This window comes from Semicossyphus pulcher, unplaced genomic scaffold (genome assembly GCF_022749685.1).
Source record: "Semicossyphus pulcher isolate SPU_LCO1_2020_fin unplaced genomic scaffold, fSemPul1.0.p SCAF_11, whole genome shotgun sequence".
In the NCBI taxonomy this organism is placed as follows: Eukaryota; Metazoa; Chordata; class Actinopteri; order Labriformes; family Labridae; genus Semicossyphus; species Semicossyphus pulcher.
The window spans coordinates 14,351,309-14,379,283 of NW_027211615.1; the positions used below are offsets into that span (position 1 = coordinate 14,351,309).

A 27,975-nucleotide genomic window follows, 5' to 3' on the forward strand; every position below is an offset into this window, starting at 1 on the left:
ACATCCATCAGCTCTGTGTAATAGGGTTCACAGTAGAGAGAATGAATGAAATCTCAATAGACGGACTCGTGCACTTATTCTCTATCTAGGCCTGTACTGTACCTTCCCACTGAAGTTGATTATTCTTGTGTATGGGGATAAATCTGGGAATTTTAGATTCTAAGTTGATCTGTATTCAAAATTATGCCAGCAGCTGTGTTTGTGATGTAATGATACGGTAGTAGTTATACTGTACACTGTACATTATTTTGTATTTGATTTGATTTTACACATATTGTAAGTTTTTAGGATATATTTGTGATCGTGGTGAATAGTCTCATCAAGGCTGATTCAGATCCTGACACATGTGTGCAAGCTTTACCATTGTTTTCTCTAATAACATGTTATCATACTGAAACACTGATATTCAAGCTGCACCCAGTGACTCAATACATGCATCATTTTTGCAACACGTATTGACATATATTCATATCCCAGATTTGTTACACTCAACTTTTTCCTTTATTACAAACTATTTAGTGAATTTATGAAGCCTCAGTGCATTATGTGAAACACTGAATGATCTGTCTTGACAATAATTGTTTTAAAGTACATTTTAATCGAGAGACAAAAAGTACAGTACATTCAGCAAAGGTATTTACCTCTGTAACACAGAGAATAATGTATTTTGTTACTGATAAACAATGTTCATTGATCTAAATTACAGAACAATAGTAGAGCCTGTGTTGATACATAAAACCCTGCTGTCTCTACTTTCCAAAGATCATTATCTGCTATATGAATTATTAAAGCTATCGTTCAGTAACCTGATGGAAATGTGAAGATACTTACAATGATGTTAACCATGATCTGTTTTTGCTCTTTCGACCCAGCACTAAAATACAGCCACGAAAAGCACTGTGTCTGCGCAATATAATCAGCATTTTCTGGCTTTCAAGAAAAAAATAGAAATAAATAAATAACTTTATATTTTTTAACTTCACCTTTACAACCAAAAGTCTTCAAGTAATGCTTTTGATTAGATAATATACATTCAGAGACCTGCTTAGTCATGCAAAACAAAGATGAACAGCACAAAAGGTGTAAATACACTTCAGTAATTAGAAGAAAAGCTACAGTACATGAGCATGTATGACATTTTTAAAGTAACAGTCGTAGATTCTATTAACTACCATAAAGTATAGTTAATCATTATGTCAGTGTTCTGTCTTAGGGTCAGAGTTGCAATAAGTAACATGTAACCAATAGTCTAAGACTCATAGTGCATTAAAAATAAGTCCCATTTAGTTTATCATAAACAATTGAAATCTCCTACATAAAGTATATACATTCAAGTATTTAAGTTTCCCTTTTCATACAACCGTATGATCAGAAGTTTTTGTGCTTGTGTACAATATCAGCATTGGAAATGCTAGAAGAAAGTGCTTGTGTTTCTTTAGTGCTAGTTTAACCCAAACTTTTCTAAGTGATTTTGAAGAAGTGAGAATCATTTACATAATTTTCCTTTTTCCACTGTACCGTTTTGTCAAGTGTCCTCTGGATAACTGGACCTAAAATGACTTCAGTCTGCTCATTGCTCAGTTTATGATGAAATCCTTTGCAAATTATTTGAGTCTGAGCTTGAAATTCCTTCTTGGCTGTTCATGTCAGTCTCAGAATCTTCAACATCGGCATAAGCGCCTTCCTCAGATTCATCTTTCACTTTATGTAAAAAATCGAGCGGGATTAATGTTGTTTTTTTAGCTGCTTTTTTAGCTGCCTCTTGATTATTCTTCTTTCTTGGTACAAACTCTTTCTCCCCATCATCGGTTTCATCTTCCTGTTCATCTGAATCTTCCTCTGCCTCGTCCTCTCCATCAGCTGAATCTCCCTGGATTCCACGCCAGCCTTCAATGGGTGTCTTGGTTTCCTCCTCTGTTTTAGAGGCTTCAGTATCTTCATCGATTTTATGGCGTTCATTTGGACTGTTAATACATTCACATTGGGTTACATTTGCCCCTGTCTCTTCATCATTTTCTCCATCTACATCTTCCACTGGTTTGTCTTCTGGTTTCAGCTCCACAACATCATCAGGGCCTTCTGTTTCATTGTTCGTCTCAGTTAAATCATCTTCTTGATGCTCTTCCGTCATGTCAGTTTCTGCGCATGTTTGTTCGGTATTGTCGGGATGAGTCTCAGAATCACTGACAGCATTCTCCACAACCTCTTCATCCTCCCCGTCAGTAAGTTCCTGTTTGTTATCTTCTGCTGCTTCATCTTCGGGGTTATCGGTGGATTCTTCCCTTTCAGTAATCTCATTTCCTGTCATTTCGGGCTCTCCCGATTCCTCTTGTGCCGTCTCTTGTTCTTCAACCTCATCTCCAGTGCAGTCTTCCCCTGACTCCCTAGCACTTTCATTTTCAGCCGACTGCTCCACATCAGCATCCTCTGATTCCTCTCTTTCATCATCATTTGTAACTTTTGAAGATTCTTCTCCTGTGGTCTCATGTGCATCTGTGGTTTCATTGTTTACAGATTCATTTTCATCTGCAGCTGATTCAGCACTCTCATCTGCTGATTCATTTTCAGTCACAGCTTTGGAGCTTTCGTCTATTGCAGATTCAGGATCGCCCTCATCGTTATCATGCTTTTCTGTAAGTTCTTCTCCATCCAGCTCCTCTATATTTGATTCATTATCAGCTTTACTGATATCCTCTTCATCCGAATTTTCTTTCTCTGTGGCTGAAGTTAGGTCAGCAGTTTCTTCCTTGGTGTCATCCTTGTTGGTGGTTTCTGCTTCTTTTTCCATTTCAACCTCATCTTCAGCTGTTACTGCTGCAGATTGTTCTTCTGACTGTTTGTCAGCTTCAGCTATGCTATCATGCTCCTCTGTAGTTTCCTCATTAGTCATGGTGGCATCTGTGCCTTCTGCTGAATCATCATCACTAGCAGCAGTTTCTTCCACATCTTCAGTTGTTCCTGCTTCCATGGCCTCCTCTTTGTCAGATTCATTTTCAGTTGTTTCTGGTGCATCTTCTGCTTCACTTTCCAGTTCGGCTGCAATGGCCTCACCATCACCTTTGTTTGTTTCATCTTCGGTTGTGGCAGCAATCTCCTTATCTTCAGCAATCTCATCTTCAGTTGTCGCTTTTTCAACCGTTTCTTCATCATCTGCCTCAGACTCATCAGTACTGGTGCCTTCCACGGCAGCGTCTTTGTCAGATTCTTCTTCAGCTGTTTCTGCAACATCATCTGCAACACTTTCCAGTTCAGCTGGAGTGGCTTCACTATGTTCTTCCTTAATTTCATCTTCAGTTGTCCCTGCTTCCACTTCCTCCTCTTTGTCAGATTCCTGTTCAGATGTTTCTGCCACATCTTCTCCTTCACTCTCCACTTCAGCTGTGGTGGCTTCACCATCTCCTTCCTTCATTTCATCTTCAGTTGCTTTTTCAGCTGTTTCAACATCATCTGCCTCAGACTCATCAGCACTGGTGCTTTCCACAGCAGCCTCTTTGTGAGATTCATGTTCAGTGGATTCTTGCGCATCTTCTGCAACACTTTCCACTTCAGCTGTGGTGGCTTCACCATCTTCTTCTTTAATTTCACCTTCACTTGTGGCAGAGATCTCCTCGTCTTCAGTTTTCTCTGCTTCCACTTCCTCCCCTTTATCAGATTCATGCTCAGATGTTTCTTCCACATTATCTCCTTCACTTTCCACTTCAGCTGTGGTGACTTCACCATCTCCTTCCTTCATTTCATCTTCAGTTGTGGCAGCAATCTCCTTATCTTCATCAATCTCATCTTCAGTCGTTGCTTTTTCAGCTGTTTCTCCATCATCTGCCTCAGACTCATCAGCACTGGTGCTTTCCACAGCAGCCTCTTTGTCAGTTGCATGCTCAGTGGTTTCTGGCTCATCTTCTGCAACACTTTCCACTTCAGCTGTGGTGGCTTCACCATCTTCTTCTTTAATTCCATCTTCACTTGTAGCAGAGATCTCCTCATCTTCAGCAATCTCATCTTCAGTTTTCTCTGCATCCACTTCCTCCTCTTTGTCCGATTCATGCTCAGATGTTTGTGCCACATCATCTCCTTCACTTTCCACTTCAGCTGGGGTGGCTTCACCATCTCCTTCCTTCATTTCACCTTCACTTGTGGCAGAGATCTCCTCATCTTCAGCAATCTCATCTTTAGTTTTCTCTGCTTCCACTTCCTCCTCTTTGTCAGAGTCATGCTCAGATGTTTCTGCCACATCTCCTTCACTTTCCACTTCAGCTGCGGTGGCTTCATCATCTCCTTCCTTCATTTCATCGTCAGTTGTGGCAGCAATCTCCTTATCTTCAGCAATCTCATCTTCAGTTGTTGCTTTTTCAGCTGTTTCTCCATCATCTGCCTCAGACTCATCAGCACTGGTGCTTTCCACAGCAGCCTCTTTGTCAGATTCATGCTCAGATGTTTCTGCTACATCTTCTCCTTCACTTTCCACTTCAGCTGTGGTGACTTCACCATCTCCTTCCTTCATTTCACCTTCACTTGTGGCAGAGATCTCATCTTCAGCAATCTCATCTTCAGTTTCCTCTGCATCCACTTCCTCCTCTTTGTCAGATTCATGCTCAGATGTTTCTGCTACATCTTCTGCAACACTTTCCACTTCAGCTGTGGTGACTTCACCATCTTCTTCCTTAATTTCACCTTCACTTATGGCAGAGATCTCCTCATCTTCAGTTTTCTCTGCTTCCACTTCCTCCTCTTTGTCAGAGTCATGCTCAGATGTTTCTGCTACATCTTCTCCTTCACTTTCCACTTCAGCTGTGGTGACTTCACCATCTCCTTCCTTCATTTCATCTTCAGTTGTGGCAGCAATCTCCTTATCTTCAGCAATCTCATCTTCAGTTGTTGCTTTTTCAGCTGCTTCTCCATCATCTGCCTCAGACTCATCAGCACTGGTGCTTTCCACAGCAGCCTCTTTGTCGGATTCATGTTCAGTTGTCGCTCCAACATCAGCCTCTCCTGCTACACTGTTGTCTCCACTTTCATCTTCACTTGTGACAGCAATATCTTTTTCGACAACACTTTCATCTTCAGCTGTTGTTGCAAAATTATCATCTGCACTTTCATCTTCTTCATTCGTGGCAGCAGTCTGTTCTCCATCCTCACCAATTCCACCGTCCACAGCCTCATCCTTGTCCGATTCATCTTGGGTTATGGCTGCCACATCAGACTCTTCCGCAGTGTTTTCATCTTCAACTTTGGTGGCTTCTGCAAAATCTTCTTTGGATTCATTTCCGCTCATGACATCCATCTCGTATTCCGTAGCAGTCTCATGTGCTGTTGTTGCTGCTTCAGTTGAGTCATCATCACTGGTGGCACTGGCATCGTCATACATCCCTGCTTCCACCGCTTCCTCTCCATCAGATTCATTTTCAGTTGTGGCTGCCACAGCACTCTCTACCTTTGATTCATTTTCATCTGCCAGTTCTTTTGAAGATTCGTCAGCTTGGGCTTTGTCATTGTTGTCATCTTCAGACTCATGGACACTGGTGGAGGCAAGCATAACTTCATCATTGCTTGTCCCTTCTTCTACAGCCTCATCATCGTCAAATTCATTTTCAGGTGTGGCTGCCAATATGGTCTCTTCAGCATTTTCATCTTGAGCTGTGGTTGCTTCCTTTTCTTTAAGCTCATCCTCACTTGTATTAGCAGTCTCCTTTTCAAGCTCATCTTCAGTTGTTGCTACTCCAGTTACTTCCTCTTCATCAGATTCATGTTCAGTTGTGTCTGCAACATTTACTGCTACCTTATCGTCTTCCGCTGGGATGGCTTCTGCAGCCTCTTCTTTAGATCCATCTTCACTTATGTCACCAATCTCTTTTTCTTCAACAGTCTCATCTTCAGTTTCTGTCTTTTGAGTTGTTTCATTTAATGATTCTTCAGCTGTGGCTCTGTCAATGTTCTTATCTGCAGACTCATCTGCAGGGGTGGATAGAATCCCCTCTTCCTCAATGTAAGATTCATTTTCAGTTGCTATCACACTAACCTCTGCTACAATTTCATCTTCAGCAGGATCTTCTTTTGATTCCTCTTCAATCTCTTTCTCTACAGCCAGGCTGTAGCTGACTTCTGCAGCTTCGTCCTCTTGTTCATTTTCATTGTTTGCAGCAGTCTCTTCCTGATCCTCGACTGCCTCATCTTTGTCTGACTCATGCTCAGTTAAGACTGCCACAGCAGTATCTTCAGTTGCAATTTCATCTTCAACAATCTCCTCTTTTGTTTCTTCTTCAGCAATCTTTTCTTCATCAACTATTTCCACAGCCTTATCTTCATGAGATTCATTTTCTGTTAATGCATCCCTATTAGCCTCTCCTGCTGCATTGTCATCTTCAGCTGCAATGGCTTCACCAGTCTCTTCCTTTGACTCATCTTCATTTGTGACTGTAATCTCTCTTTCTTCCTCAATCTCATCTTTAGTTTTCTCATTGTCATCTTCAGCAACAGTCTGATCAGTGAATTCTTTAAATGTGTCCGCTTCTTCTGCTTCACTATGTACAGACATATCTTCTTGACCTCGATCTTCACACACATTGTGTGCTTCTTTTGTATCTTCAAGTTCATGTTCTGTCCCATAGCTTACTTTATTCACTTCCACTGCTTTCAATGCGTTGAAAATAACTTTTTCTACAAGTGTTTCTGCTGCCATTGTGTCATTGTCCTTTTCAAAGTGAGATGTACAGTCGATTCTCTGTGAACTGCTAGGGTCTCCATTCCTCATCAACAATATAGTCTTTAGGTCAAAGTCCATGACAACAGGCGCAGTATTCTTTAGTGGATCTGACCTAAATGCCATTTTGTTCTTAATGCATGTTTCACATGGACAGTAATCTTCGTTTTCACTGCGCTGGTCACTGAAAGATGTATCTGTTGCTGAGTCATAACTTATTTCTGCTTGGGGATCAATCGATTGTTTGAGCATAACCTTCAGCCTCTGTCTTCTCTCTTCAGTTTGTGTTGTTGAAGCACGGGTCATCGCTTCTTTAGGAGGTCTTGGTAAGCCTGCTCGACCTTGAATTTTCCTTAGCTCTCTCTTTGTACTTGTTCGGATTCTTTTTTGGACCTCAGTTTTAAGTTCACTTATCATCAAGTCAAGCTGCTCATTATCATCCAAGTTCCATCGGACTTTGAACTCATTCATTGCATTGATATAATGAGTCATGAATTGCTTTTCTATTTTAGTTAGTAAGTGTAAGACCCAAACAGGATCAGGATCTTGAGAAATCCTTTTGGCTAACTGTGCTCTTTCATTGAGAGGAGGAGTGTTAGAGTTGGTGTTCTCTTGGATTTCAACCTCCTCTGGAAGTTTTGGGCCATTGCTGTCATGTCCTGAACTCTTGTTTGAGGAGGGTGGTGTTTCAGGTAGTTCTCTTGGGCTGTCATTGCTTCTTATTGTTTCATCTGTTGCTGGACCGTCTTCATTTAGTTTGTCCTCACTCATTTCTCCTTCTTCCTCACATGTACATTGAGCATCTGTATGTGCTTCATCTTCACAGACTTCTTGTACTTTGTTTAACATATCTGCACCGGTATGTGGTTTAGGCACATCCCCATTCACACCATCACTACTCTTTCCGGAGCCTGTGGAGCCACTGTTGACATCGACACCAGAGGATGACGTATGGTTGAAATCACCGTCCACAGACTGATGATCGTACTTCTTTAAGACTTGTTTATGTTCTGGAGGATCACAGAGCCAAAGAGATTTAAGAATATTCATAAGCTCTTGGTATCTTTCATCACTTTCGTTTGCATTTTGAGGATCATGGTCTATTAACTGCAACTTCACAAGACAATCCAGAAGACCTCTAGCTGAAGTGCTTAGTTTACGCCCATACACCTGAGAAATTTCTGGTAAACTGTTACATCTATCAAGCTTTGGACTTAAAAGTACTTTCATCACCTGAACAGAGGAGCCGAATATTTTTGAGGCATCATCTCTCTGAGGATGGGTATTGTCTGCATTTGGGACCTCTTTGCTTTGTTGGCAATCATCATCAGGGTTGTTGTTCATGACAACTCCTTCATTTGTGTCATTTACATTCTCAGCTGCATTGTTTTCATTATCATCCGTTCTGTTAATGTCCCCGGTTGTGTGGCAATCTTTTTGTCCATCACAGTTTTCAGGAAATTCCTCCATGTCATACATATTACTGTCTGCTGGTATTGTTTTCAGCCATTCATTCACAACCTCTGTAGGGGATGCATTTGGTAGGCTAGATGGGACCAGCTCAAAGTCATCAGTATTTGTGGTCGTGTGTATGCATTTGCTGCTTTTGTCGCTTTTGTTATCAGGACCACTCCCACTGATGCCTGCAGCGTTCAATGGACCATTTGTTATCCTCTCAGACACATTGTATTCTCCATGGGCTGTGGTCTCACATATCTCTTTGACAACATCTGAACTGGACAGAGTTTGTGACATATCACTTTCATGCGACTCTGTGTGACTAATCACATGATGTTTATTTCCCTTTGGTTGTGCGTTTTTTGTGTTTTGCCTGCTTGACTTGCTTGTCTTACTCTTATCAATTGCATCTTGTTGTTCTTCCTCAGCATGCACACTAGACGTGGGTTTACTTTGGTCTTCATGGTTCACATCTTCAACACTGGCCTTATCCTTGGCTGGAACATCAATGACTGTGTCCACATTTGCATTTGCTAAATTGTCAGTTCCTTTGGATTTCCTTGATTTCATAGATAGATTTGACTTGACAGATAAAGAACTTTGTGACCGCCCTTCAATTTTCTTTTCTTTAGCCACAGAAGTTCTTGACTTCTTTGAACGTGCTGACACCTTAGACTCTAAGGACATCGCTGCTGGCGCCCTGTCCACAATTTCCTCAACGGTCACTGCAGGGACTTCAGTCCTTGTTAACATTCCCAAATGATTGGATTTAGCTGACACAGGGCTATGTGTTCTGTCCTCCTTTTCATCTGCAGGAAGATCAGATACCTTTGATTTCTGTGATTTCCCAGACGTATTTGACCTTGCTGATTGAATTGACATGGTACTTGGTGCTCTCTTTACATTTGCTTCGGCTGATAATTTAGTGTTTTTTGGACTTGATTTTCCTGTAGACATCAATGATGTATTGGACATTGCACTTTGCGTGCTTCCTGCTGTTGTCGCAGTGTCTTCTTCTATGTTTTCATCAGCAATGTTTTCACCATCTTCAGCAGGTTCCTCAGAAACCTTTGATTTCTTTGATACTGATGAAGCATGTGACTTTGCTGATTTGACTGAAGTAGTGCTTGGTGCCTGTCTCATCGTCTCTTCAGAATTTTCTTCCGGGATATTAGAGGCTTTTGAATTCCTAGACTTTGCCGAAAGATTTGACTTTGTAGTTTTGGCAGACCTGGCGGATTTAGCTGAAATGGTGCTTGATGGTCTTGGTACAGTTTCCTCCTCATCATTTGCAGTGTTTTCTTCTGAAGGAACTTCACATGCTGTTGTACTCCTTGATGAAACAGAAATATGTGATTTGCCCGATTTGGCTGATATGCTACTTGGTGCTCTCTCCTCAGTTTCTGCCTCGGGATTGTCCTCACCATGATTGCTAACAGAGGCCTGAGAAGCTTTTCCCAATTTCCTTGAAGAATTTGACTTCTCTGACATTGCACTTGGTACTCGCTCCATGGTTTCTCCAGCATTTGCTGTTTCTTCTTTAACAGATTTTACAGAAACATTTGATTTGACTGATTTAGCGGACATGCAACTTGGTGCTCTCTCTTGAGTTTCTTCACCATCCCCCTCACCAGAAATTTCAGTAGTTTTGACAGAACAAACTTCAGAAGCATTTGATTTCTTAGATCGTGCTGAGGCATGTGACTTTTCTGATTTAGCTGACAAGGCACTGGGGGCTCTCTCTGGAGTTTCCTTCTGTTCAGCCACATCACCAGTAGTAGCACCAGATCTGTGGGACTTAATTGATCTTTCAGAAACATGAGACCGTTCTGATTTGACTGATTTGGAGCTTGGTGCTCTTTCTTCAGTTGGCTGTTCATCAGTTTCTTCATCGGGGCCCTCAAGGCTTTCCTCTGCCGGAACATGAGAACATTTTGACTTTTTGGATTTAGCAGAAATATCTGACTTGATTGACTGAGCTGACTTCCTCCCATCAGTAGAATTAGTGTCAGAAAGGCCTTTAGAAGCATTTGCAGAAACTTTTGACTTAACTGAGTGGACAGACATTGAACTTACTGATCTGCTTTGATTGTGCTCCTCTTCGTTTGCATTTACAGGAGAATCAGTAATATGATGAGAACGAGTATGAGAAGCTGCGGATTTCTTAGACACTGCTGAAATATTGGACTTTGCTGATCTTACTGACACACAGCTTGGAGCTCTTTCTGCATCTTCAGCGTGATCTGTTGTATTTTCTTCAGCTGAACCATCAACTTCTTTTGACTTAGAAGATTTTTCAGAAATAGTTGACTTTGCAGTTTTGGCTGACAAAGCACTCTGTGTTCTCTCTTGAGTTTCCTCCTCTCCATTTCCTTCATCAGGAATGTCAGGTGTTTTGTGAGAACGTACTTCAGAACTTGCTGATTTGATTGATTTAGTAGAAGCATGTGATCTAGCTGATTTAGTTGACAAAGCACTGGGTGCTCTCTCTTTGGCTGACGTGCAGCTTGGTGCTCTTTCCTCAGTTTGTTCATTTTCATTTTCTTCATCAGAGTTCTCAAAACTTTCTCCTGCAGGAGCTTCAGCAGAACATTTTGACTTATTTGATCCTTTAGAAGTATTTGACTGAACTGACATTGAGCTCTCTGCTCTCTCTTTACTCTCACCTTCAACAGTGCTCTCAGGATTATCAACACAGTTTTCCAATGGCACCTCAGAAACTTTGGATCTTTTAGAAACAGTAGAAACATTTGACTTGCCTGATTTGCCTGATCTGACTGACATTTTACTTGGAGTCCTCTCTGCGTCTTCCTCGCAATGAGCTGTATTTTCTTCAGCTGGACCATCCAGTCGTAGTGACTTAGAAGATTTTGCAGAAATAGCTGACTTTCCAGTTTTGGCTGACATGGCACTCTCTGCTCTCTCCTGAGTTTGCTCCTCCTCATCTCCTACATCAGGCGTGGGAGTAGCTTTGGCAGAACGTACTTCAGAAGCTACTGATTTGATTGATTTTGAAGAAACATGTGACTTTGCTGATTTAGCTGACACAGCACTAGGCGCTCTCTCTGCAGACTTACTAGATCTTTCAGAAACATGTGACTGGACCGATTTGAGTGACATGCAGCTTGGGGCTCTTTCCTCAGTTTGCTCTTTGTCATTTTCTTCATCAGGGCTCTCAAAACTGTCTTCTGCAGGAGCTTCAGCAGAACATTTTGACTTATTGGATCCTTTAGAAGTATTTGACTGAACTGACATGGAACTCTCTGCTCTCTCCTGACTTTCCTCCTCATCATCTCCTACATCAGGCGTAGGAGTAGCTTTGGCAGAACGTACTTCAGAAGCATTTGATTTCATAGATTTTGTAGAAGCATGTGACTTTGCTGATTTAGCTGACAAAGCACTAGGTGCTCTTTCTTTAGACTTAATTGATATCTCAGAAACATGTGTCCTGACCGATTTGGCTGACGTGCAGCTTGGTGCTCTTTCCTCAGTTTGTTCATTTTCATTTTCTTCATCAGAGTTCTCAAAACTTTCTCCTGCAGGAGCTTCAGCAGAACATTTTGACTTATTTGATCCTTTAGAAGTATTTGACTGAACTGACATTGAGCTCTCTGCTCTCTCTTTACTCTCACCTTCAGCAGTGCTTTCCTCAGGATTATCAACACAATTTTCCAATGGCACCTCAGAGACTTTGGATCTTTTAGAAACAGTAGAAACATTTGACTTGCCTGATTTGCCTGATCTGACTGACATTTTACTTGGAGTCCTCTCTGCGTCTTCCTCACGATCAGCTGTATTTTCTTCAGCTGGACCATCCAGTCGTAGTGACTTAGAAGATTTTGCAGAAATAGCTGACTTTCCAGTTTTGGCTGACATGGCACTCTCTGCTCTCTCCTGAGTTTGCTCCACCTCATCTCCTGCATCAGGCGTGGGAGTAGCTTTGGCAGAACGTACTTCAGAAGCTACTGATTTGATTGATTTTGTAGAAAGATGTGACTTTGCTGATTTGGCTGACAAAGCACTCTGTGTTCTTTCGTGAGTTTCCTCTTCAACATCTCCTTCATCAGGGATGTCAGGTGTTTTGCAAGAACGTATTTCAGAAGCTACAGATTTGACTGATTTTGTAGAAGCATGTGACTTTGCTGATTTTGCTGACAAAGCACTAGGTGCTCTCTCTGCAGACTTAATAGATATCTCAGAAACATGTGACCTGACCGATTTGGCTGACGTGCAGCTTGGTGCTCTTTCCTCAGTTTGTTCATTTTCATTTTCTTCATCAGAGTTCTCAAAACTTTCTCCTGCAGGAGCTTCAGCAGAACATTTTGACTTATTTGATCCTTTAGAAGTATTTGACTGAACTGACATTGAGCTCTCTGCTCTCTCTTTACTCTCACCTTCAACAGTGCTCTCAGGATTATCAACACAGTTTTCCAATGGCACCTCAGAAACTTTGGATCTTTTAGAAACAGTAGAAACATTTGACTTGCCTGATTTGCCTGATCTGACTGACATTTTACTTGGAGTCCTCTCTGCGTCTTCCTCGTGGTCAGCTGTATTTTCTTCAGCTGGACCATCCAGTCGTAGTGACTTAGAAGATTTTGCAGAAATAGCTGACTTTCCAGTTTTGGCTGACATGGAACTCTCTGCTCTCTCCTGAGTTTGCTCCTCCTCATCTCCTGCATCAGGCGTGGGAGTAGCTTTGGCAGAACGTACTTCAGAAGCTACTGATTTGATTGATTTTGAAGAAACATGTGACTTTGCTGATTTAGCTGACAAAGCACTAGGCGCTCTCTCTGCAGACTTACTAGATCTTTCAGAAACATGCGACTGGACCGATTTGAGTGACATGCAGCTTGGGGCTCTTTCCTCAGTTTGCTCTTTGTCATTTTCTTCATCAGGGCTCTCAAAACTGTCTTCTGCAGGAGCTTCAGCAGAACATTTTGACTTATTGGATCCTTTAGAAGTATTTGACTGAACTGACATGGAACTCTCTGCTCTCTCCTGACTTTCCTCCTCATCATCTCCTACATCAGGCGTAGGAGTAGCTTTGGCAGAACGTACTTCAGAAGCATTTGATTTCATAGATTTTGTAGAAGCATGTGACTTTGCTGATTTAGCTGACAAAGCACTAGGTGCTCTTTCTTTAGACTTAATTGATATCTCAGAAACATGTGACCTGACCGATTTGGCTGACGTGCAGCTTGGTGCTCTTTCCTCAGTTTGTTCATTTTCATTTTCTTCATCAGAGTTCTCAAAACTTTCTCCTGCAGGAGCTTCAGCAGAACATTTTGACTTCTTTGATCCTTTAGAAGTATTTGACTGAACTGACATTGGGCTCTCTGCTCTCTCTTTACTCTCACCTTCAGCAGTGCTTTCCTCAGGATTATCAACACAACTTTCCAATGGCACCTCAGAAACTTTGGATCTTTTAGAAACAGAAACATTTGACTTGCCTGATTTGCCTGATCTGACTGACATTTTACTTGGAGTCCTCTCTGCGTCTTCCTCACGATCGGCTGTATTTTCTTCAGTTGGACCATCCAGTCGTATTGACTTAGAAGATTTTGCAGAAATAGCTGACTTTCCAGTTTTGGCTGACATGGCACTCTCTGCTCTCTCCTGAGTTTGCTCCTCATCATCTCCTGCATCAGGCGTGGGAGTAGCTTTGGCAGAACGTACTTCAGAAGCTACTGATTTGATTGATTTTGTAGAAACATGTGACTTTGCTGATTTAGCTGACACAGCACTAGGCGCTCTCTCTGCAGACTTACTAGATCTTTCAGAAACATGTGACTGGACCGATTTGAGTGACATGCAGCTTGGGGCTCTTTCCTCAGTTTGTTCATTTTCATTTCCTTCATCAGGGCCCTCTAAACTATTTTCTGCTGAAACGTCAACACAGTTTTCCAAGTGAACCTCAGAAACTGTCGACCTTTTAGATGTCTTCGAAACATTTGATGTGGCTGATCTGACTGACGTATTGCTTGGAGGTCTCTCTGTATGTTCCTCATGATCAGTCGCATTTTCTTCAGCTGGATCATCAAGCCCCTTCGATTTAGATTTTGCAGAATTAGTTGACTTTGCAGTTTTAGCTGACATGGCACTCTGTGTTCTCTCTTGAGTTTCCTCCTCACCATCTCCTTCATCAGGAATGCCAGGTGTTTTCCCAGAGCGTACTTCAGAAACTTCTGATTTGACTGATTTTGTAGAAGCATGTGACTTTGCAGTTTTGGCAGACACTGCACTCTGTGCTCTCTCTGCAGACTTACTCGATCTTTCAGAAACATGCGACTGGACCGATTTGGCTGAAAAACAGCTTGGTGCTCTTTCTTCAGTTTGCTCTTTGTCATTTTCCTCAGTAGAGCTCTCAATGCTGTCCTCAGCCAGGACTCGAGCAGAACATTTTGACCTATTAGATCTTATAGAAATGCCTGACTGAACTGACCGTATTGACATTGAGCTCATTGATCTCCAATCAGTGTCCCCTTCAATAGCGATTTCTTCAGACGTATCGCCACAGTTTTCAGAAGGATTTGCAGAACTTCTTGATTTCCTAGATATTGCTGAAGCATTCGACTTTGTAGATTTAGCAGATGTAATTGACATATTGCTGGGAGCTCTTTCACTGTTTTCTAAATGATCCGCAGAATTTTCTTCAGCTGAAACACCACTGTGTTTTGATATCTTAGATTTGGCAGAAATATTTGAATGTGCTGATTTGGCTGACACATTTGAGTGTGCTGATTTTACTGACATTGCACTAGGTACCCGATCGTCCTCATTTTCAGTCATATTTTCTCTGTCTGAACCATCACAGCATTTTGACTTACTCGATCTTGCTGAAATGTTTGATTTGCAGGATTTATCCGACACGCAGCTAGGTGATCTCTCGATGGTCTCCTGCTCAGCATCTCCTTCAACACAATTGTCATCATCATGGTTGGGAGGTACTTCAGAGGCCTTTGATTTTGTAGATACTGCAGAGGCTTTGGACTTTGCAGATTGTGCTGACATTTCACTTACATTTGACTTACTGGATATTGCTGATGATTTTGACTTGAATGATTTTTCTGACATAACGCTAGATGCTCTCTCTGAAACATTGCAGGAGCTTAGTGTTTCCTCAGCGTCAACTTTGCAATTTTCTTCAGTTTGCTCTTCATCATTTCCATTCTCATATTTTCCCTCACCTTCCTCATTAGGGATTTCAGATGATTTAGATTTGCAAGATTTTGCAGAAATATTGGACTTCTCAGACTTGATTGATTTGATTGACAATTTACTTTGTGGTCTCCCCTCATGTTCCCCCTCAGCATTTCCATCATCTGAAATGTCAGCGCTCGCTCTAGCCTGAAGGTCAGATCTCTTTGATTGTCTAGATCTTGCAGATGCATTAGACTTGGCTGACATGGCACTAGGTGTTCTCTCCATTTGTTCTTCCTCATCTTCAGCGTTTACTGTAATTTTTTCAGAGCATTTTGACTTTTTAGATGTTGCAGACACATCTGACCTGATGGACCTCGCTGACATGACACTAGATGCTCTTTCACTTTCTTTATTTTCAGCCTGTTTTGATTTAGATGCATTCGATTTTTTAGATTTTCTAGACCTCGCAGATGAATTTGACTTGATGGATTTTACTGACATCGTACTTGGAACTCTTTCCACGGTTTCCACTACCTCCTCTACACTGCCGGCTTTATTGGATGTGACTCCTGACAAAGCACTAGATGTTCTTGCATCTGTATCTTGCACTTCGTCATTCATTTGTTGATCTTCAATTTCAGAGGCACTAGGTGCTCTCTCCTGAGTATCTCCCATAGAATTTTCTTCATCTTTTAGCTTAGATGTATTTGAATGTTTAGATCTTCCAGAGGTATTTGATTTTAAAGACATAACACTTGGCACTCTCTTGTCATCTTCTCCAGTCTCTTCAGCTTCGTCTTCATCAATATTTGCAGAATGTACACTATCCACACATTTGTCCTCTGAATTTTCTTGGAGTTTAGATTCAGAAGTTGTTGACTTATTCGATTTTACAGAAACATTTGACTTTACAGACATTGAGCTTTGGGCTCTCTGTTCTGTTTCATTTTCTTCAGCTGGATTTTGAACGCTTTCCTGTGCAGATGCTTCAGATGTTTTAGATCCTGCAGAGGCGTTTGATGTAGCTGACATTGAACTGGGTGTCCTTTGCTCAGTTTCTTCCTCAGCTTGTTCTTTATCTGCGAGAGAGGAGACTCTTGATCCCTTTGATTTAATTGAGACATTGGATTTTGATGACATAGAACTTAAGGCTCTTTCTTCAACAACATCCTCTTGTGATTCATGTTGTTCAGCTGCCACTTCTGACGCCATTGATTTCTCAGATTTAGCAGATTTAACAGACATGCTACTTGATGGTCTTTCTTGTGTTTCTTTGTCGTCATGTGGTTGTAATTCCTCAGCTGTAACATCCAAAGCATCGTGTTTAGATTTTGTGGAGGCATTTGAAAGAACTGACATGGCACTTTGGGAGCTTTCCTCCTCTACATCTTCAGAATTTGTAATCTGTACGTCTTCAGTCTTGCCAGTGGCATTTGATTTGACAGACATGGCACTTGATTGATCTCTTTGTATCTCATGTTCATCTTCAGCATGGGATTTGATTTCTTCTTTAACATCACCCTCAGGATCACAATTGCAAGTGTATGATTGTTTGGATTTTCTTGACTTGCTTGAGGTCCCTGAAGCATTCGAGGCCTTATCTGTAGGGCTCGGGGATAAATGACGGGAGGATGCTCTTGAAACACTCAATTGGACATCATCTTCATCATTTTGATCTTCCTCTTGAGCAGATCCTGTTTGTTCTTCCTGCTCTGATGTTTGAGCAGTTTGGTCATTGGCCTGGTCATTCTGGGAACCGTCAACACATGCCTCGGACTCTTCCAGTGTGGGGGAATGCGCCTTGGATATTGGTGAGCAAGTCTCATTCCTGATAGTGCAGTACTCTATAGTTTCAGCTGCCTCAACAGTCTTCACACAGGTTTCTCTCTCCACCACTTGTTCCGTATTGTCTTCACTTGACCTAGACATAGTTTGCCTTTCGACCACAGTCTTTCTAGAGACCACTGTATGTGAGGATGCGCTTGAGCTGGAAGTCTGAACGTGTGGACTTGCTCCTGGTGTACCACTGATGTTTTTCCAGATGTCATAGTCCTGGCAGTGACTGCAGCACTGAGGACAGTGATCCACCTCTATATGTCTTTGATGGCGCCTATGGATGTAAGCCTCATCGTGGTCATCAGCAAAGATGTTGTCAGATTCTGAACAGCTTCGATCACTAACCTGTGCAAAATAAGGGTTATTGGGACCTTGAAGGTAATCACCGGTCCTCCCTGCTGTCTTTCTTACTTCTGTCGACCAATGTAGTGTGTCGTCATTTTGTAGCCGGAAGCGTACTTTCATTTCCATAGACAAACTGCCATCTTCATTCACACGCACTCGTTTCTCTATATCATCCTCCCTTATTCCATCAGCAGTGACCTGGCCAGAATCCACATTATCAGGTGAGTCAGTTCCATCGGGTAATGACTTGTCAGATGTTACTGAATGACCGGTAGATCTGTTGACAGATTCCGGTTTTGGAGTGATGACCCCTTTCTTTGGTGTTAGTCCTTTGGTTACCATCAAGACCGTAACAAAGACAGAAAACAGAAATTAGTATCTTTAAATTAATCCATACAATCATACTGTATACTGCAGGCTGTTATCCACAAAACAGTGTTTAAAATGTAATTAATGAAAGAAATGCAGGCTGTGACATCAATTGTTTCTCATACCCTGATTTCCCTCATTGCAGCTACTGAAGCGTGACCTCAGCTTTGGGAGTTTGTCATCAGAAGTTTTCCGAAAATTGTCCACAACTGAAGGGTGGGAGGGCTCACGTCCCACACAGACAACGACACTGGGGCACTGAATAAGACTCTGAACATTGTCAATCTGAAATAGAAGAACAGAAAGTGTTTTTGACTAAATAAAGTTCATAAGGGCAGTGATGATAACAAGCATAAATGTAACATTTGAAACTGTTTGGTTGAGATACCATGGACATGCCATAATTTAAAGGTGGGATTGAGTTGGTGCAATTTCAAACATACCCTCACTCAGATCTATTTTGGGTCAGTCCCTCTTTGCCATGTAGGTGTGTGCAGAAAAGCAGAACTATTGAGAAAGTACAACAAGGCATATCGCTATATAAGCTGTACAGAGGATCTGTTTTCCTGCCACACTCAACCTGCATGTAGGGTGCAATCTACCACAGTTGTAACAGTTTCATAAACTCTGCCTTTAAGAGGCATTTGTATTTGTATGTATTTGCTGCCCTGTATTTCCTGTATAGAGATATGTCTAAAACATGTTAAAATGTACATTTGTTGGTCTGACTTTATTGTCAGGATTTATATATACGCTTTTTCACTAAACTTTTGTAGGGAAACATTTAAGAAACGAGTGTTACGATGGGAATATTTAATTGAGTCTCGGACTGGTTCCCTCTTTTGTGCAGCTGGATGCCCTAAATCCTGCAGCAGAAGGCTGCGAGTCGAGCAGTGAGTCACGACAAGATAAATATCTTAATCCAGGATGATCTCAGGGAATTTGACAGATGATGGTGCATTCCTGCAATGTTGAGCCGCCATTGTCACTTGTAATAGCTGTTGGTATTGTTCAGCAGTTTGCCAAGCTTGCTGGGTGACTGAAAGCAGTAAATTAAATAGTATAGAATCGCAAACAGTGGCGTGAGGATACTAAAATAGTATTCATCATGTTTTTCTATTGTAACATTTTCAGACCCTTTCAGGTTTTCGGATTACACTATGTATGTTTCATCACTCGTCATTCGTCACTCATTTTAGGTTATGCAGATGCTGGTTTGAGACACTAACATAACAGTGACAATGACATTTACTACTTCTACATCTTAAAATAACATCAAATCACAGATAACACTAATTTAAATTAAGATGTATGTTAATTTTCTAATGCATGTTTGTGTTGGCGTCGTGTGTAGATCAAACTGTTACATTCTGTTATCACAACTTAATTTGTGTTTTCCGAGTGCACTTTTACGATTTCATAGCACTTTACACTGAACACTGCTGCTTTTGCTTCTTGTCACTACTGACACTAAACTAACTCAGAGAAAACATGTAGACTTCACTATTGAGAGTTTGGTTGATTATATTTTTTCTTATGAGCAGTCAGTTTTGATGAAAGTGCAGTTTTCAATTTTAAATGTGCTGTTGGTAAAGGCAGATGAATGGCTTCATCCGCGGACACACCGAGCCCGAGTGAAGATAATTAATTGCCACTGTGGAAGACACATTTCTGAGATACCTCTGGTATCAAAGTAGAGGCAGTGGAGTTGCAACATTGACCTGTTTTTTCTCTCTCAAAAATAGCTCTGATTTGACCAAGATTAATGGGGTTTGGAGAGATACCCACAATCTGAATGTATGTGTAAGGGAATATCCCTGCTTCATTCCCTCGTGCACACACTCAAAATATTTGTCCCAGTAGACCCTGATTATAACAAACTACTGAGTGCAGAGTAAATGAAACGGATATAGTTTGATTGTATATGCTGTTTAAATGTTGAAAATTTTTTGTTGTCTTCTTAAAAAATGAAAACATTCTGAGCGGTCAAACACAAAATAACAAAAATCAGGTGTTTGATGTTTCGGTCCATTTCAGCGGGGCACTAAAGCACAAGGTGGACTTTCCTTTTCAGAAATACTTTGAGTGACAAATTATAGATGGTAAAGGATTTAAAATTAAGCTTAAAATATCCTTTTACTGTAAAAAAAAATGACCCAAAGTTCTTAATCATTTTCATGAAAAAATAGGCACCACTCTGCAATCTGTGTAATACTTTTCCAATTAAATGTAATGTATGGTACGAAAATCAGTCCAGGACATTAAAATGCTGTTTAGAGACAATGAGATGAGATAATGCATTTTGATTTATAGTGCTTTTGAGATCCTTTCATGCTGCTTTTATCTCTATTATTACGAAAGAAATTGTCTTTGACATTGATGTTCTGCATGCCATAATGACACTTTTTATGTTAAATTAGCTACAGTACCACATTTACAATGTTTAAAATTACTTTTTTTTTTAAATGTTTGCACTTGGGCTGATGGTTGACAAAGCTCTCTGCTGGGATTTAGAAAGAAATCATTCCTGTCACTAGAGGCCTCTCTTCCACTCTTTTTTCATCTGAGGCATGCATAACAGCTACGTGTAAAGAAACCCCTCAAACAAACACATTTTTAGTGGATTTTTTTAAAGCCAGATTAACAAAGACCAACGCAACTCAAACTCTAGTACTTCTGTCAGTTTCAGATTCGGCCATCCCTTTCAATTCACTAAAGCACATGTGAAGGTATTAATTGTGGGAGAAGTTTCCTGAAGACATAATAGAACCACATTTCATACCAACCAGGTACTCCCAGACTCTCTGCAGATTGTGTAAGAGAGCATCAATAAAGACTAAACATATCTGCACTTAATCTTTAAGTTCCAGGTGTTTATGACCTCACCTTGCGGCCCTCCGCAGTGTACAACTTCCTGATGTGGTACTGCATGAGCTCAGAAACTTCCTCTAAGAAAAGCCCAAAGCTGCGTAGACTCCTGTGGTGCAGGACGATGGTCTTCCTGAATGCGGGGTCGCTGTTCTTCACCAGCACCACCCTCTTGTGCCTGCTATGATGAATGTGGCGTTCGTGGCCTGAATGTGCCAAAGGGTGCTCCTCGGGCCTGGTGGGTCTCCTGAGAACATACTGGTGTGGATGATGGTGGTGATATGGACTGTGAGTGTGACAAAAAGGTGTGACATGAGTCTCTAATGCCTCCAGGGCCTGGGCATGTCTATAATCAGAGCAGAGGTAGCATTCCTCCAGAGGGTCCGGGTGGGCCACCATGCCATGCTGGGGGATCCGGGGAAGACGGGTGGTGTGATGCTTGAAGGGATGAGAAGACCTGTGGGAGCCTTCTCCACCTAAAGCATTGAAGCACTGGAAGTTGCGTTTGTGGGAGGACATTTTGGATGGCAGTCCCTCTGCTCTGGATTAAGGATGGTCTCACGTGAGCAACTGAAGACGGCAGGTCAGCTCAGGCACACAGCTACAGGGGGTAATCATGCCTCTCATGCTTGCACCACACATCTGCATGGCTAGCACGCATCCTAGGCTGAAGGAGAAATTAAAACAAGAGGTGGAGAACATGTTACAACACAGCTTAAACTGGTTAGTTAAATGCTCACTGCAAAGCAGAGAAACAAAAACATGATAAAAATCTGTTTCCTTTACACGTAACTTTTTATATTCGTCTCACCTGCGTGCAGATCTTCCTTGCCCTTGTATTTTTATGCCCATTTTAGCTTTCCCAGGTAACCCAGTGTGGCCCTCTCTAAAGTCCTTAAGACTAGAGTACTTTGTAAACATGTTTGATCAGGGTTTACTTAGGGCTCACCTGTGAAAATCCCTGCAAAGAAACACTTTTGGCCGTTGATGTAAGCAGCCTAATGCTGTCTTACATCTTCTAAGAATCTTTGTAACTCGTAGGATGGTTGTGTTGTTGACATAAGGTCTGACACTAACCTGCATTTCTTCACTTCTTTATGTACTTTTCATACTCTTTGTGCACACTATGCCAGTATATTGCTGTACACAAATATTACAAATAAGTCCGGACTAAGAATAGATTTACAGTTATGCAGCTGTTGAAAGGATACACGTAACGTGGTTGCTAAATACTGTATGTACAGACTGCAAAGAAGATCAAAGAGTAAACGAAGACAGGGATAACGAGGATGAAACCACAAATAAATCCCCCCAGTGACTTTAAATAACGAGCTTAAGTCTCTGCTAGGTGTGAAAGTGGACATCACCTCAGTGATTGTCACTGTGATTGTCAGTGAAGAGCATATGCAATGACAATACGTTCTCAGCCAGTTGTTCCTGCAGTCAATAATGCAAGGATTACCTATGAAAAGCAGTGTTAGCTGCAATAAGCACTATGTATTCTTACTGTGACAACACAGCAGGCAAAGATGGAAAGGGATGCAAAAAATATATCTTTGTTTTTATATCATAAATATGAGTCAAATTCTATGACTCCAAAATAGGCTAAGCTTGACTGACACGTTTAAAGAACAGGTTTGGCCGTTGTTCTTGTATTAGCAATGTCGTAGATTCGCAACTAAAGAAGCAAGTGTTTCTGCTAGCTGAAGAATTTTGGCAGGAAGAAGTGATTGATTGTTGTAAATAATCTTGCATGTCATATTGCCAAACTTGGCCCTTATGTCTTGAGGTTGAGCCTGCAGTATATTTATAGCCTACACAGGCATTTTGCTTGTCTTACAAAAAATATAACTTGTGCAGAAAAACATTCTGTCCTGCATTATCCGGGATTTTGGAGATTAACTCGGTTAAATGAATTCAGATTTGCTTATACATGTAATGCTGTTATTATATCAGTCATATCATTTGTTTCACTGGATCCTGCACAATTATGTTTTATGACCTCAAAAATAAACCAAAGCATGACAGCAAACTTAACAGTACAGAAGTGCATTACTACTCATATGTTTGAGGGTTACACAACAATCTGTGAAAATATAGGTTCAAGATCTTTTTGCAGGATTGCGACTTTACAGGTGCAACAGAAAAGTTTTGATGATGATGATTAGAATTTTAATACAACTACTAATTATAGCGGTTAAAATTGATATACCGGTATAAGGATAACACGACATACTTATAAGTAATATTATCTGCTCCAGTTTGCAAAGTTACAGAGCATTGTTGTTTCAAAAATGATTCTGCAGACTAGCTGCTGCTTTTCACACAAAGTTCTTCTAGATGGATTACAAATGCAAAAAGTATTTTTCTTTATTCAACATGACCAGGAAACATATGTGGCCTTGGATCCCTTGAATAATGCTATATATCCCTAAGGTATCTGCAAAGTGAGGCTCCTAAAAAAGTTCAAAGGAGGAAAATAAGAATCACATCCTGCTCACAGGCCGGCCCGAGTTCATCCAGTTAAAAAGCATCATACATCCTTTCTTTGTGCAAACAACACACACTTTGCATTGATGTCTGTTACTGTTGTTTTTCATTTTAAATTTGATGAATATTTAAAGTAATCCAGCCAAAAAGTAAAATATATACAATCAAAATATATACTCACATGATCCTCCATCGTATAACAACCAAACTGAAAGTAAATAGTCCCAAAGCCGCAGCGTGTAAGACGTAAACTCCCAAAGAAACACCAGAGCTCATGCGAGCAGGGAGAACAAGGAGCCAGTTCAAAAGCCTCCCTCCAGAAGCGGGCCTACCTGCTAATCACATCCATGGGAAGCTAAGGATAGAATGAAAAGCCTCGCTAATCACTCTGAGATTGGACTGAAATCTGCTGAGGCTTTGGACACATGACTCGGACCTCACCGTTGCATAAAGGGAGTTTAACACGCTTTAAGAAAGCAGCTGAAGGCTCAGTGACAATGACTAGGCATAATGTTCAGTCTTTACCTGCCACCTTTTGTCCTTTGTCACCCTTACATGGATGTAGCTTCTGCCATGCCATGTCTGATACACTACATGTTATTTAGACTTATACCTGAGAAAGAACACTCAAGGTAACAAACTCATTACTGGTTTGTTTTCTTTATGGAAGACAGGGATAACTGTTAGTGTCTTTCATTTCCTAGAATGACTCTCAACAATATAAACAACCTTCTGTTGGAGAGATATAACAGCATATTATTTTCATTATGACAGGATAGCGACAGCATCAAGTGAAGAAAAAGCAAAGTAAACCCATCACTGTCAGGACATCTGAGCGCTCTGTTTGTCACTTACTGAGAAAAATGTCACTCATAGTGTTGATGGAGATAAATTGATACGCCTACCTCCTTTATGATCGATATCTCTCTGTGTTGCTCTTGAGCTCGAGTTCAAAACAGGAAACATTGCTCTTTATTTTTAGATGCACAAAACCTGCCACCTTGTATTTTCCAGTGACTAAAATCTGTAGGAGCTCTGCTCGAATATATAACTCTGGGACAGGATGTTGCCTTGAGTTTAAGGTTTAGGTGAAAATTAGAGAATACGACAAAAACCTTTAAATTCAGCTTTAATGTTTGATTTTATATCAGAAAAAAGTCGTCTGAAGGTTTATATCAAGACCACTGTTCAAAGATGGTGGCATTTAAATTACCTATTGCCTTTCCATGGCACTGTAATCCTAACAAAAGGCTAATTGGCCTACTTAAATCCAGCTGCCTGATTGGCAGAGTCTCCTGACAGATTGTTGTGACAGAACATGTGAAATGCAACATCTCATCATACATGCCTCACATGTTGCACAGGTCACAGCGCGTGGAGCTATTTTTTAAACGCCACTTTCCTCTTCTGAATATCAGTCGGGGTCAGCTCGCTCTTTTCAAGGACAAAGGATCTGCCACAGAATACGTGAGGGGTAACCCTTATCAGAGGCTCACAGGCGGCGTGCCGACCCCTCCCTGTGATGCCGGGAGTTGTGAGAAGTGCTTCATCACAGGAGCACCCACTCCCACAAAGCCTACACACATGCACACACAGCCATCTGTCTCCAGTCTTAAGGAGCTTGATGGGTCGTGGTGGGGGCAGATTTATTGTGCCCTGACTCATGGGAGAAAATAACAGAGAGACCCCCCCTTGCTGAGTCATGACGGTGAGCGAGAAATGCTGAGAACGGGGTATAGTCATTTTGATTGTGGACTTTCCTGTGCAAGGAAGGTCCCTCCTCTCGCTTCTCAGAGTCAGATGTTACGCTACGCAGTCTGACTCAGATCAGTCAGGAATTATTGTGAGGAGATAACTAAATTTCTGAGTCTGTGTTCCACAGAACGGCTCTTATGCCTCTGGGACAAGTGACTCCGCCTTCCACCGTTAACCTCTCAGAGTTTTAACACCACAAAGAAATGATTACCTTGAACTTAGTCCGCATTAATTAAAATTAAATATGATTAGCAGGCCTTCAGCTGTTTATCTTCCGACATGTGGATGCGGTTTGAATCCGGTCAGAGCAGGACGCCATGACAAGCTTGACATCCATCGAGCTTGCACGTGTGCACTGGCACCCGGGCTTAGCCCTCCCCCCTCCCGGCTGCAGTTTAAATATCAGGACTAATCAGTGTGCAACCTGCTGTGCAGCAGGAGTCAAGGTATGTTAGTCCTACGAAAGCATTACACCCAGGAAGTTTAAAGCTTAATAAATGACCCCAGTTAAAGGGTTAGACTTTGATGTTTTGCCTCAGTTTGAAGGTTAAAAAGAATTACTGATCACATTAAGGGTACACTGATGGTCACAAATACTGACATTGTAATGTCTTTGCATTACTACAAGCTGCATGCCAGCCAGCCGAAAGTTATAAATGTTAGACTAAAAGGACATTAAAAACGCCTGCAGTTCACAAAAAAAAGTAGCAGCATTAAATTCAGCATTTTATTTAAAAAAAATGAATTAAATATAAACTGTTAAAAGGATATAAAATTGTTGTATGTATGTGATACTGATGTTCTTTACATTCCTTGTTGAATGCAGCTGCCTATCTGAAGTTCATAAAATGAATTTTAAAAACATGCCTCTTGCAAATATTAAACCTGTTCATCCACCAGTCGTCATGTGTCCCTCCATCCTGAGGAAGGACAGGAACACACCCAGAATAGGTCACCTGCCAAACCCTGTTAATATAAGACGCTAATACATTTAGGTTAACCGAGAGAAGATGCAAGGATGCAAGTCTTTGTCAATACAGTTTAATCTACACGATTAAGAACCCGTGTCAATCTCATGATAATGAGTGTCGAGACGGGCCTGGCCTGGCATCGCTTCACTCTTTAACCTCTACAGGTCGCAGTGAGGTCACAGTGAGGATCACAGGGAGCGAGTATAAATATAACCAAGAGAAGCAGCCTTGGCCACACATTTAGACTCAAAGCACATTTACAGAATCCTACAGTAGCAGGCCCATGCTGTGGACAAATCCTGCCCCGGTACTTAAAGAAAAACCTCTGGAGAATGCTAAATTTAACATCCTGCTACATTCATCCTTCTGCAAGTGTTTTATGTCTTTCTCTCTGAGATGTTCAAAACAGCAAGTTTAAGGTGAGCAAGGCAGAAGGAAAAGATTAGTTACTTTTATAACTCTAAAACATGTTGTAATTCAACACAAGAAATTCCAGTTCTACAGTGTTTAAACAAATGCTATTTTATTTGTAATTAGTATTTTATTGAATTTTACATGAACATTGTCACATTTTTGTCAACAAATCAGAATTGCATATGAAAAAATAATAGTAGTAATGATAAAATAAACAAATTAAAATTAAATTAATAAAAAAACATATAATTATAAAAAAAGAAATAAATACATAAACAAAAAAACCCGAATCCAATGTGTATTCACACATTGACATGCACCGTAATCTATTCTAATTTACAAGCAACATAACAGAACATGTGTGTTTGTTCTGTGTGTGTGTGTGTGTGTGTGTGTGTGTGTGTGTGTGTGTGGCATGCTATAGAAAACCTGTACATCTGTGTCATCACCATTTATTTTCAGGACATAAGTCACTATTTTTGTATCCTGTCAACTTTAAACCAGGGGGTTGAGAATCCAATTAGTGAGATCTAAACGTACTCAAACAACCTCTTGTACTTACCAACCGGGGGGCAGTCGGCGGCCTCATCTGACCACATATACACATCTCCGTGTCAGGAAGTGTAATGGTTATTTAACATTATTGATTGAAATTATTTATTTCAGAAAGTGCCTCTTGCTATGTTCACTGTGAATGAGTGTATTTGTTGCTCATATCAATTATTTTATAACATCTCTAAACAGGGAGCTGTTACAGGAAATGCCCATGTCATTCTTGATGTATCTAAGTAACTACTACTACCCTTTAATTATATTGACTTATTAAAAGACATACTATGAAATGTTGGACAGTAAGCTTTTAGTAATCCTTGCATGCCTTATTATTTTTCAAACTGTTTGATGAGATCTTACTTTTCCTTTTTAAATACAACACTGCCACTGTGCTGTCAAATAATATCAGTTAAAAAAATATTAGTAGCCTAATGTCTACATTTGGGAAATTTAACATAAATATATGTCCTACTTGTCTATACTCTGATGGGCCATTTAAACATGTTTGTTATGAGTAAGAAAACAGCAGCTTAACGTTTAGTGTGTATAGTGAGGAAAAATGTATGTGTGTCAGAAGTGGGATTCGAACCCACGCCTCCAGGGGAGACTGCGACCTGAACGCCAGCAGCCGCCGGAGCAAAAAGACAGCAGCTTCAATCCCAGGGCCTGGCTGCTGTCACTGAGGGCGACATCAATAAACATCTGTCCAGGGAGGAGCTGGTCCTCCATTGCCGGCGGAGAACCCGGGGTGAGGAGACCACCACTCAACTGCTGCAGGGACTCATTGGGACCAATGTCAATGACTCTCTTGGAGTTCCCCTGCTTGACTTGGAGATGATGGAGCACATCTGGCATGTCCAGAAAAAGCACATCAAGTGCATCCAGGACCCACCAGGTGTTGCTCTTTACACCAAAACAGGGGAGCTCACAAAGGGAGGAGTGCGTACATACAGATGTGCAAGAGGCTCTACATCTTTGGAGTCTTTTCATCTACACCTTAACCGCTTCATACCAGGTTTGTGTCTTTAATACATGTTTGTTTTAGTGTGTTATTTAGTCCAATAATATTTCAAATTT

General features: G+C 41.1%; 2 protein-coding genes across 2 annotated transcripts; both read right to left on the reverse strand.

The window, feature by feature from the left end:
• Window positions 1–637: 637 nt before the first annotated feature.
• Window positions 638–8,449, reverse strand: rp1l1b (rp1 like 1b). The gene is made up of 3 exons (XM_069657591.1): window positions 5,143–8,449; window positions 1,787–5,055; window positions 638–643 (listed from the first exon to the last, which is right to left on the reverse strand). The coding sequence occupies exons 1-3, from the start codon at window positions 8,447–8,449 to the stop codon at window positions 638–640; spliced, it is 6,582 nt and encodes a 2,193-aa protein (XP_069513692.1).
• An 8,495-nt stretch (window positions 8,450–16,944) lies between these two features.
• LOC138585306 (retinitis pigmentosa 1-like 1 protein) lies at window positions 16,945–27,753 on the reverse strand. The gene is made up of 5 exons (XM_069657593.1): window positions 27,488–27,753; window positions 20,735–21,257; window positions 17,963–18,133; window positions 17,235–17,818; window positions 16,945–17,098 (listed from the first exon to the last, which is right to left on the reverse strand). The coding sequence occupies exons 1-5, from the start codon at window positions 27,751–27,753 to the stop codon at window positions 16,945–16,947; spliced, it is 1,698 nt and encodes a 565-aa protein (XP_069513694.1).
• Between the last annotated feature and the right edge of the window lie 222 nt (window positions 27,754–27,975).

What these genes read in the sequence shown, in the direction of transcription:
- LOC138585306 (XM_069657593.1), bottom strand. Translation starts at nt 27,753, where the DNA reads ATGCCAGATGTGCTCCATCATCTCCAAGTCAAGCAGGGGAACTCCAAG. An exon ending in GAAATCAGGGTATGAGAAAC is followed by an intron (nt 17,819 to 17,962) that starts AATTGATGTCAC and finishes ACGGTCTTGATG; the next exon opens with GTAACCAAAGGACTAACACC. An exon ending in AGAAAGACTGTGGTCGAAAG is followed by an intron (nt 17,099 to 17,234) that starts GCAAACTATGTC and finishes CCAATATCCAAG; the next exon opens with GCGCATTCCCCCACACTGGA.
- rp1l1b (XM_069657591.1), bottom strand. Translation starts at nt 8,449, where the DNA reads ATGTCACAAACTCTGTCCAGTTCAGATGTTGTCAAAGAGATATGTGAG. An exon ending in CAAGGATGAGGCTGTGGACG is followed by an intron (nt 5,056 to 5,142) that starts GTGGAATTGGTG and finishes CAACAGCTGAAG; the next exon opens with ATGAAAGTGTTGTCGAAAAA.